Source organism: Cebus imitator, unplaced genomic scaffold (assembly GCF_001604975.1).
Source record: "Cebus imitator isolate Cc_AM_T3 unplaced genomic scaffold, Cebus_imitator-1.0 Scaffold263, whole genome shotgun sequence".
Lineage (NCBI taxonomy): Eukaryota > Metazoa > Chordata > Mammalia > Primates > Cebidae > Cebus > Cebus imitator.
In genome coordinates, this window is record NW_016107578.1 from 186,805 (window position 1) to 198,012 (window position 11,208).

An 11,208-nucleotide genomic window follows, 5' to 3' on the forward strand; every position below is an offset into this window, starting at 1 on the left:
TGAGGCAGGAGAATTGTCTGAACCCAGGAGGCGGAGGTTGCGGTGAGCCGAGATCGCGCCATTGCACTCCAGCCTGGGTAACAAGAGTGAAACTCCGTCCCCAAAAAAAAAAAGATTTTTGGCCAGGCGCCATGGCTCACACCTGTAACCCCAAACCCAGCATTTTGGGAGGCTGAGGCAGGTGGATCACTTGAGGTCAGGAGTTCAAGACCAGCCTGACCAACATGGTGAAACACCATCTCCACTAAAAATACAAATATTAGCTGGGAGTGGTGGCAGGCACCTGTAATCCCAGCTAATTGGGAGCATGAGGCTGAAGCAGGAGAACCACTCGAACCCAAGAGGCGGGTTGCAGTGAGCAGATATCAAGCCACTGTTCTAGTCTGGGCGACAGAGTAAGACACTGTCTCAAAAAAATAAAAAAAATAAAAAGAAAAGAAAAAGATTTTCTTTCCACTTCGGATCCAATGGAAGAGATAGTATCCATCCAATGGAGCCTAAACGTTGAAGTTCATGCCCAATAACTTCGGGCTGGTGCAGTATGGCACACAATAGGCACAGGGTCCTTATGACTGCCAGAGCATCTGAGCACCCCTGCAGCCAGGTTCCACAGAAGCTCAGTGGCTAGGTGGTGCCCTGCTCATCACCTACTTAGAAGGTGCATGCACATCAAGGGCAAGGACAAGCCTGGCATGTGCTTCCTGGAACACGACCAAGTTGGACACATCTTCCTGGGTTCCACATCCTTGACCAGCAGACTCACCCCTGCCCCCCGCTCCAGCAGTGGTGGCCACACTTACAGCAAGCTGGATGGCCAGGTTGTCGGCCACCTTGTCCAGGAGGGCAGTGGTGGGCTTCTCCTTACACAGCAGCACCAGCTCCAGATCCAAGTCCCCTTTGAGTAGGAGACCCTTTGCCACAAGGCCCACCCGCATCACTCCCCGCAGGGTTCTGGTCATGTGCTCCGTCTTCTGTTCCCTGAGGGACAGACCAACATCCAGCTCAGTGAGGAATTCAGTCTAACCAGGACCTAGAAGCCCCAAGAGAGACTGGAGTTTCTTAGAAAAACAGATGTCGACCCCTACCCTGGCTACCCTCTCTAAAAGAAAGAAAACAACAACAGAAAAACATCACTTACCCAGCCCCTTCTTTACTGTCGTCCTCTGGGGGTACATCCATGTTATCAGACTCTGCTTGCTCACTGCTACCCTTTTCCTGCTCATCTATCCAGTCGGACACAGCTTTGAGTGCCCGCTCCGTGTGGGACACCATGTTCTGGACTGCCTCCAGTTCCTCTTGCGTTGGATAAACGGAAGAATGCTTTGCCATCACATGGCGGTCATCATTCACAAAAATTCGCATCGGACGCTAGGGATTTGAGAACTAAGTTAGAAATCATGTAAAGAGAGCAAGCAGCCCAACGCTGATCTTTTAAGAGGCACAATTCAGAATGATGCTATAATCACTCATGTAAAAACCAAGCCTGCACAAGCACAACTGAAGGACTGAGGAGGGGACAAGCAAACTGAACAGTTGTTGTCTCTGGGCAGTGACAGCAATGGGGAACTGACTTTGTTTCTATACTATCGGAAAGGAATATGGAATAATTATTTTATAATCCAAAAGGACCAACAAAAATGGTAATGGAATCAAATGCTTTGGAAAAGGCTACAAATATCTCTGTACATGAGTAAGAAACGGTATCCGTGATCAAAAACAAACTTACCATTTTTACTTCTTCTGTAGTGTCTGGAAATCAAACTTTTGCTTATCGTTTCAAATTGTGATAGATTTCCTTGATGTTGTGTGTCAATACTTCAACTCTATAAGACCAGAAAATCTTTTTAGTTTCAAATAATTTATAGTTGGATTCATTTCAGCAGCCAGGTACTCAGTAGTGACAATGACATGCATGCTGCCTCACAAAGGGCCTGTTGACACAGCAGGACACATCTTTACTTCCAAGTACCCATTGCTAAGCCAAGGCATTAACTACGTAACACACTAAAAAATAAAACAGATGGTTTCTAGAACCCAGATCTGACTTCAGGCCCATAGCCACTTAGATAGTATTTTACTTTCTTTTTTATCTTCCTTTACATAAATATGCCCATTTTTACAAGCATGAAAATATTAGGCCGGGCGCGGTGGCTCAAGCCTGTAATCCCAGCACTTTGGGAGGCCGAGGCGGGTGGATCACGAGGTCAACAGATTGAGACCATCCTGGTCAACATGGTGAAACCCCGTCTCTACTAAAACTACAAAAAAATTAGCTGGGCATGGTGGCGCGTGCCTGTAGTCCCAGCTACTCAGGAGGCTGAGGCAGGAGAATTGCTTGAACCCAGGAGGCGGAGGTCGCGGTGAGCCGAGATCACGCCATTGCACTCCAGCCTGGGTAACAAGAGCGAAACTCCGGAAAAAAAAAGAAAATATTAACAGGTCTCCAAAAAACACTACAGATAGAAATGTTCACATCAGGCTGTGCAGTGGCTCATGCCTGTAATCCTGGCACCGTGGGAGGCCGAGGCGGGTGGATCACTTGAGGTCAGGAGTTCAAGACCAGTCTGGCCAACATGGTCAAACTCCAGCTCTACTAAAAATACAAAAATTAGCCAGGCATGGTGGTGGGCAGCTATAGTGCCACCTACTTGGGAGGCAGAGGCACAAGTATCACTTGAGCCTAGGAGGTGGAGGTTGCAGTGAGCGGAGATGGCACCACTGCACTCCAGCGTTGGTGACACAGCGAGACTCCATCTCAAAAAAAAGATGTTCACGTCAAAATCTTGATGCTTGGAGAAGGAAAAGAGAGGAAAGGAGCTCTGACCCGTCAGTCATGAAGACATGGAAGAAAGGCATGAGACAAAAGGGCCCCAAAAGGCTTCTGTAAAATGAAAGATAAGAAAGAACCTCCTAAAAAGTGAACATTATTTAAAATATCAGGTGAACGATGACAACCAAATCAGCTTCAACTCTGAAGAGGCTGAGACAACTGAAGTGTACAACAGAATCCTTCAGGACAAACGAAGCCATAATTACTATTTCAGTCTCTAAATATCATGCCGACTCCCACCTACTCAATTCTCACTCTACACAAACAGTCTGGTCCATACTGAAATCTTCCAAATGCGTAAACAACCAAAAAACCCCATCAGCATAATACACACCAGATGAATCTACCCCGCACAGGCAACTGTCAAGCCCTTCCAACTACACTAGTTCCGAGCCAGCCCGAAAAGGCTCAAGCATCAAGCATCATTACAGCGAGTTGAGATTGTGCCACTGCATTTTGACACGCTGGCCAAAACAAGAACTTCCCAAAATACCCAGGACTACCTATACCTAGCAAATCTAACTGCAAATTTAAACATCCCAAAGTTAAACTTTAAAACCAAAGGGTGTGGCTGGACACGGCGGCTAATGTCTATAATCCCACCACTTTGGGAGGCCGAGGTGGGCAGATCCACGAGGTCAGGAGTTTGAGACCAGCCTGGTCAACAAGGTGAAACCCCATCTCTACTAAAAATACAAAAATCAGCAGGGTGTGGTGGCACGCGCCTGTAATCAATCCCAGCTACTCAGAAGGCTAAGGCAGGAGAACTGCTTGAACCTGGAAGGGAAGGCAGAGGTTGTAGTGAGCCGAGATCATACCACTGCACTCCAGCCTGGGTTTGACAGCAAGATTCCATCTCAAAAAAAAAAAAATAAATATATACATATATATACACACACATATATATATATGTGTATATATATATATACACACACACACACACACATACATACATACATATATATACACATTTATTAGCCAGGTGTGGTAGCAGGCACCTATAATCCCAGCTACATGACAGGCTGAGACAGGAGAATCACTTGAACCTGGGAGGCAGAGGTTGCAGTGAGTGGAGATCACACCACTGCACTCCAGCCTGGACGACAAGAGCAAGACTTCATCTCAAGAAAACAAACAAAAAACCTAAGGGTGCTTGGGCATGTGGCTCATGCCTGTAATCCCAACACTTTGGGAGGCAGAGGTGGGTGGCTCACTTGAGGTCAGGAGTTCGAGACCAGCTTATCCAACATGGTGAAACCCCATCTCTACTAAAAATACAGAAATTAGCCAGGCGTGGTGGCGCACACCTGTCATCCCAGCTACTCAGGAGGTTGAGGCAGGAGAATCACTTGAATCCAAGAGGCAGAGGTTGCAGTGAGCTCAGATTGCCCCACTGCACTCCAGCCTGACTGACCGAGCAAGACTCCATCTTGAAATACATAAATGAACGAATAAAACCTAGGGGTCGCAGGACAAGGTGGCTCATGCCTGTAATCCCAGTACTTTGGGAGGCCAAGGCAGGCGGATCACCTGAGGTTAGGAGTTCAAGATCAGCCTGGCCAAAACATGGTGAAACCCTGCCTCTATGAAAAATACAAAGAATTAGTCAGGCATGATAATGCATGCTGTTAATCCCAGCTACTCAGGAGGCAGAGGCAGGAGAATTGCTTTAACCTGGGAGGCAGAGGTTATAGTGAGTAGAGAATACCACAGCACTCCAGCCTAGGCAGCAAGAGGGAAACTGTCTCCAAAACAAAAACAAAAAAACCTAGGGGTCAAATGGCAAGTAATGCCCCTGCAGAGCCCAGCAACAGGACATGATGGGGTCAACGGCTTCCTGACAGGGGAGCGAAGCAGAAGGGAAGGAGTCTAAGGGAACATGGGAAGAAACGGGTGAAAAGCTAGTCCCTGGACTCAGTGGCTTAACGTGCCTGGGACTCACACCATTGGGTGAGCCACTCAATAGATCACTCAGGGAAAGCTTCAACAGTCTTCGGCCTGAAAATCTGCTTGCCTAGACACTAGCTTCCTCTCTGCCTGGGCAGGAGGACTAAGAAAATAAAACAAGTCAACCTACTTGAGGCATGCAGCACATATCCCACAGACCTCACAAGTGGTGCCAGATCCTACTGTCGAAAACATCTGCCTCCTCAGGCTGCAGTGAGGGCCAGGCGTGAGTGATGTGTGGGTAAAGGACATCCTCCCCTCCGCCCGCCATGTCTCTTCACTAAGCCAGAGTAGAGTCAAGCTCCACAGGGTCTTCTTTTCCCACTGATTCTGCCAAGCCTGTTCCCTTGGCTGTAGTTTCCCTGGATAGTTGTAAGGACACTGGGAATCTTGTTCATGAAGGGAATCCTTTGAAGGAATTAGTTAATCACTTACAAGAATAATACTGTGGCTGTGTTGAAAAGAACCACCTTTATCTGTTCTACACATATTTAAGACAAACTTATGGCTGAAATTATATTCCTGGTATTTGCTCTGAAATATACCAGGGAAGAGAAAGTAGAGAAGGATGAAACAAGACTGCAAAACACTGAGAGCTGTTGAAGCTGGGTGATGTATTGGAATTCTTTTGTGCATGTTTTAGAAGTTCCATAATAGATTTAAAAAATATGTATTTGTAGAGATATGGTCTCACCATGTTGCGTGGGCTGGTCTCAAACTCCTGACCACAAGTAATCCTCCCACCACAGTCTCCCAAAGTGCCGGGATTACAGGCATGAGCCACTATGCATGACCAACAGTTTTTGGAGTTTTCTTCTTTTTGAGACAGTCTCTCGCTCTGTTGCCCAGGCTGGAGTGCACTGGTGCAATCTAGGCTCACAGTAATCTCCACCTTCCAGGCTCAGGCAATTCTGCCTCAGCCCGCCAAGTAGCTGGGACTATGGGTGCGTACCACCACGCTCGGCTGATTTTTGTATTTTTAGTAGGGACAGATAGGGTTTCACTATGTTGGCCAGGCTGGTCTTGAACTCCTGAACCTCCTTGAGCCAGGGAGGTGCAGACTGCCATGAGCCGAGATTGTGCCAATGCACTCCAGCCTATGCAACAGAGCGACAGAATGTCTCAAAATAAATAAATAAAAATAAAACAACAACAAAAACCTATTGAACGAAGCTCCTGGGAGAAGTTGATTTGTAATCTGCAGCAGGATGGTGAGCCTAGATCCTACTGGAGCACCAGAAAACAACGAACGAAGCGCTGGTGACTACAACAGTCTTATCCTGAAGACATGGGAGATGACTTGTGCGGGGTCCCACTGGCTACATTTGGGACAACTCTAATTCAAAAAGAATCATGCTTCCACTTATATGAAGTTCTAGAATAAGCAAAATTAATGGGTGACAGGATCGCTTCTAGGGGACAGTGGCAGGGATCACATGGGAAGGGGCCCTCCCAAGCTTTCTGGAGTAAAGGTCACTCTCCCTCCTAACAAGGGTTGGCAATATGCAACTCACTGGTATACCAAAGATCCGCAATATTTAAAAAGTAAAAGAGGCAGGGCACGGTGGCTCACCATGTTGGGAGGAGCACTTGCGGTCAGGGGCTCAAGACCAGCCAGAGACAGACTCCGTATCTACACAAAAAATTTTCCAAGAAAAAAATAAATAAAAACCCAACTGCAAAGAAAAATACTAAATTCTAGTTAATATGTAGAGGGAAGGTTCCAACTTTCTGCTATTCAGTTGGAAACACATCATAAAAATAAAGTGAGCCAGGAGCAGTGGCTCATGCCTCTAATCCCAGCACTTTGGGAGGCTGAGGCGAGCAAATCACTTGAAGTCTGGTGTTCAAGACCAGCCTGGCCAACATGGTAAAACCCTGTCTATACTAAACACTTGGCTGAGACGCGAGGACTGCTTGAGCCCAGGTATTTGAGATAGCACTAAGTTATGACTGTACCACAGCACTCCAACCTGGGCAACAAAGTGTGACCCTGTCTCTAATCAATCAATAAAGTGACTGAAGAGTGCAGAGGATATAGGTGGATAGACAAATATGTGAAACACATGCAGTTAAATGCCCACAGCACAACCTAGGCTGTGTTATTTTTTTGAGACAAAGTTCCATTTTTGCTGCCCAGGCTGGAGTGCAATGGCATGATCTCAGCTCACTGCAGCCTCCACCTCCCAGATTCAAGCAATTCTCCTGCCTCAGCCTCCCAAGTAGCTGGGGCTACAGGCATGTGCCACCACGCTTGGCTAATTTTTTTTTGTATTTTTAGTACAGACAGAGATTCACCAAGTTGGTCAGGCAGGTCTCAAACGCCTGACCTCCAGTGATCCACCTGCCTTGGCCTCCCAAAGTGCTAGGATTACAGGAGTGAGCCACCACACCCAGCCTAAATTTTTTATTTTTTGAGACAAAGTCTCACTTTGTCGCCTAGGCTGGAGTGCAGTGGCGCGCTATCAGCTCACTGCAACCTCCATCTCCTGTGCTCAAGCGATTTTCCTGCCTCAGCTTCCCAAGTAACTGGGATTACAGGCACCTGCCACCACACTCGGCTAATTTTTGTATTTTTAGTAGAGACGAGGTTTCACCATGTTGACCAGGCTGGTCTTGAACTCCTGACCTCAAATGATCTGCCTGCCTCAGCCTCCCAAAGTGCTGGGATTACAGGTGTGAGCCACCGTGCCTGGCCTAGGTGGTCATAAAATTATATCACCCTTGTTTGTATGTTTGAACATTTTCAAAAGATGTTATTAAAACAAGTTCAACACATTAAATTTATATATATCCACAAGCCCATAAAGACACTTAAAAAATAATTTCCACATTATAGGTGTTGTTATTCAAACTTCATACTCTGAAAATTGTTAAAAGACTAAGGTTCAACCCCAGTTGATATAGACAATCTCTAATAAAAACATGTGACTAAAATTTCCCCTAGAGAGTCAGAGGTATAAAACTACCCCCATCAACCACTGGGGAACAAGAAATCACTGGGTCAAAATATCACCCCATCCAAAATGCCTGTCTTTAGCAAACGTCCTGCATGTGGCTTTCCATCTGCTCTCTTCACTGTTCAAACGAGAAACGTGGGTGTGCCCTTGCTATAATGGCAGTCTCACTTCATCTTCCCCTGCTCCCAGAGGCAGACCCTTGAAAAGAACCACGAAGGGCCTTGCTGGCCTCCAGATGCTCTGACCACAACTGGCCGGCTTGCGGTCCATTACATGTCTGAGTCCTCCTTCCCTAGACCAGGTGATGGCAGCAATGCTTTCTGACCCACATGGACAAAGTAAGAGTAGTAATTATCTGAACCAAAACAAATGTTTAAAAACTGGAGTTATCGCTTCTTTGCAGGGCAACAAAACCCATTTCTCTATATAAGCCCAAGACCAATTTGACATCCAAGCCAGCTTCTTGGAATTTGTCTCATTAACTGATCCAGGAATCTATAGGGTGAGCAGAAACTTCCCTTTCAAGAGGATTTTTAGTGAGGCACATTGCTGGCAAGAAGCTTACAGCACTCACCCACATGCAACACTCCACTGCCCCTACCGATCTAACTTTAAACGAAAGCTGCGAAACCATGAACAATGCGGCTCTTGCCACCACGTTTATTCAAACCTGGCACCAGCAAAGCCTATTCTTACAATTTTTATGATTCAATCATGGGCACCAGCAACATGCAGCTTCTCTGGAAACAAACCCAAGGCAGGATCAAGCAGTAAGTGGTTTGGGATGGTTTAACACACAGGGATCGGTTTCTTTCTTTTGTTCCTGAATTCAGCCCACCCACGGTATGCACAAAAAAACATTACGCTTGTGGCTCAGTGGCCATCTTTCTGACCTCTAATTACACTATGAAGTTCACGGCACTTGTTGGAAAAGAAACATACCCAAGTTAGTTGAGCATGAGTGGATTAACAGAAGTTTGCAGACTGGACAGGTACAGTGGCAACACCCTCACAGACAAGGTTTCACCATGTTGACCAGGCTGGTCTTGAACTCCTGACCTCAAATGATCTGCCTGCCTCAGCCTCCGAAGGCCAGCTTCTTGAAATTTGTCTCATTAACTGTTCCAGGAATCCCCACCTGTCTTCAGGGTATTTCATAAATCCTACAGCCTTCTCAGCAACTCTTCAGAATGGTCCTGAAGTGGATATTCACTTTAGAGAGACCAAATTAGGCTTTAAATTTACAGACTCAACCCAGCCACTGGTTTCCTGACCTCTGGCGTGGGCCTATCCTGGGCTGTGAGGTGAAATGAGACCCTTGAGCTAGGAGTCTTGGTGACTCCTTGAACTTTGACAGATTGACACCATCAAGGGCATGTTGAAAATTCTTAAAAAGCAACCTAGCCAGGTGATGCCAGTCTAAAATCTGGCTATCATAGCCATTCTGAAATATTTAAGAATCTGAAGTCCAGTGCAATGGTTCACAGTTTTGACTCCCAACAGTGTTACTGCACCAAAGTTAGGAATAAAGTTTTTATTTTGTTGTTTGGGCTTTTTTTGAGATGGAGTCTTAGGCTATCAAGACTGGAGTGCAGTTGTGTGATCTTGGCTCACTGCAACCTCCGCCTCCTGGGTTCAAACAATTCTCCTGCCTCAGTCTCCCAGGTAGCTGGGATTACAGGCATGCACCACCATGCCTGGCTGTTTTTTATTTTTAGTAGAGATGGGATTTCATCACGTTGGCCAGGATGGTCTCGAACTCCTGACCTCAAGTGTGCCACCTGCCTCAGCCTCCCAAAGTGTTGGAATTACAGGCATGAGCCACCACGCCCAGTCAGGAATATGTTTTCAACTTAAACAACTGTCCTTTATTTTATTGCTATAGTTTTGGTGATAAAGACAATCTTCCTGCTTATGAAAAATAAAAATGGTGCATGATCATTAATTTAAAAGATATTTTCGTTGACAAAATAACAAGTTGGCAAATACAAGTTGTTCCCCAAATGCTTCTGGAGACCCAGGACTCCAGGCTCACTAGTGTTGTAGAGTGCCAAAAGTCCTAGAGTCACAAGCCTGGGGTTTGCCTCTGGGGTCCCCAATCTGGCAGCTGTAGGACCTCCAGCAAATAAATCACTTACCTTTCTGGAGCTGGGTGGAAAATGAGGATGAAAATACCATCTGCCTCAGACTGCAGACAGCAAGGATTAAAGGTGGCACTATGGGAAAATGTTCTGTGAACCATAATACTACAAATGCAATGTACAAAAAGGATTAAATTGGGTACAAATGTGCATGCCGGTAGTACCAGCTACTCGGGAGGCCAAGGCAGGAAGGAGTTCAAAACTGGCCTGGGCAACATAGTGAGAGCCAGTCCTTAAGGGAACAAAAACTGCTCTTGGATGAACCAATAGAAATGCTTTAAAATCTGCCATCACAGAAAAACATTCAACATGACTTCATGTGGGGATTATCAAACCCTCTTTCCAGCATACTCTCAGGCAGCAAGGAGGCGAGGGAAGCACAGTTGGGAGAAACTCCTGCATCTGGCTGGAGGCAGACACAATCCCTCCCAGTGGATTCCCAGAGTGAAGCCTGGGGTTTTTTTTTTTTTTTTTTTTTTTTTTGAGATGGAGTTTCACTCTTGTTGTCCAGGATGGAGTCCAATGGCACCATCCCAGCTCACAGCAACCTTTGCCTCCTGGGTTCAAGCGATTCTCCTGCCTCAGCCTCCGAGTAGCTGGAATTACAGGTGCACGCCACCATGCCTGGCTACTTTTGTATTTTTAGTAGAGACAGGGTTTCTCCATGTTGGTCAGGCTGGTCTTGAACTCTCAACCTCAAGTGATCTGCCTGCCCTGTCCTCCCACAGTGCTGGGATTACAGGCATGAGTCACCGAGCCTGGTCAGTTTGCGGTGGCCCATGCCTGTAATCCCAACACTTTGAACACTTTTTAGAGGCTGAGGCAGAGCAGATCACTTGAGACCAGTTCAAGATTAGCCTAGCCAACACAGTGAAACTCAGTCTCTACTAAAAATACAAAAATTAGGCTGGGTGCTGTGACTCACACCTGTAATCCCTGTACTTTGGGAGACTGAGGCAGCAGGTCATTTGAGGTGAGGGGTTCAAAACTAGCCTGGGCAACATGGTGAAACTCCATCTCTACTGAAAATACGAAAAATTAGCCAAGCGTGGTGACAGGTGCCTGTAATCCCAGCTACACGGGAGGCTGAGGCAAGAGAATCACTTGAACCTGGGAGGTGGAAGCTGCAGTGAGCCAAGACCGCGCCACTGCACTCCAGCCTGGGTGACAGTGAGACTGTCTAAAAAACAAACAAACAAACAAAAACCACATTCTGATATGAGAAAATAGTTTTAAGGCCGGGCGCGGTGGCTCAAGCCTGTAATCCCAGCACTTTGGGAGGCCGAGGCGGGTGGATCACGAGGTCAAGAGATCGAGACCATCCTGGTCA

The 11,208-nt window shown here is 46.5% G+C and overlaps 1 protein-coding gene across 6 annotated transcripts in view; it reads right to left on the bottom strand.

The window, feature by feature from the left end:
- The window catches only part of ILF3 (interleukin enhancer binding factor 3), a 34,343-nt gene that overhangs the window by 17,792 nt on the left and 5,343 nt on the right, over positions 1–11,208 (bottom strand). For all 6 annotated transcript variants that reach the window (XM_017499960.2, XM_017499958.2, XM_017499959.2 and 3 more), the window contains exons 2-4: positions 1,727–1,823; positions 1,139–1,368; positions 801–978 (exon numbers count right to left, since the gene is read on the bottom strand). In XM_017499960.2, coding sequence (XP_017355449.1) covers positions 801–978; positions 1,139–1,368; positions 1,727–1,729 — 411 coding nt within the window. In that variant the 5' untranslated portion in view covers positions 1,730–1,823. The remainder of the gene's footprint in view (positions 1–800; positions 979–1,138; positions 1,369–1,726; positions 1,824–11,208) is intronic.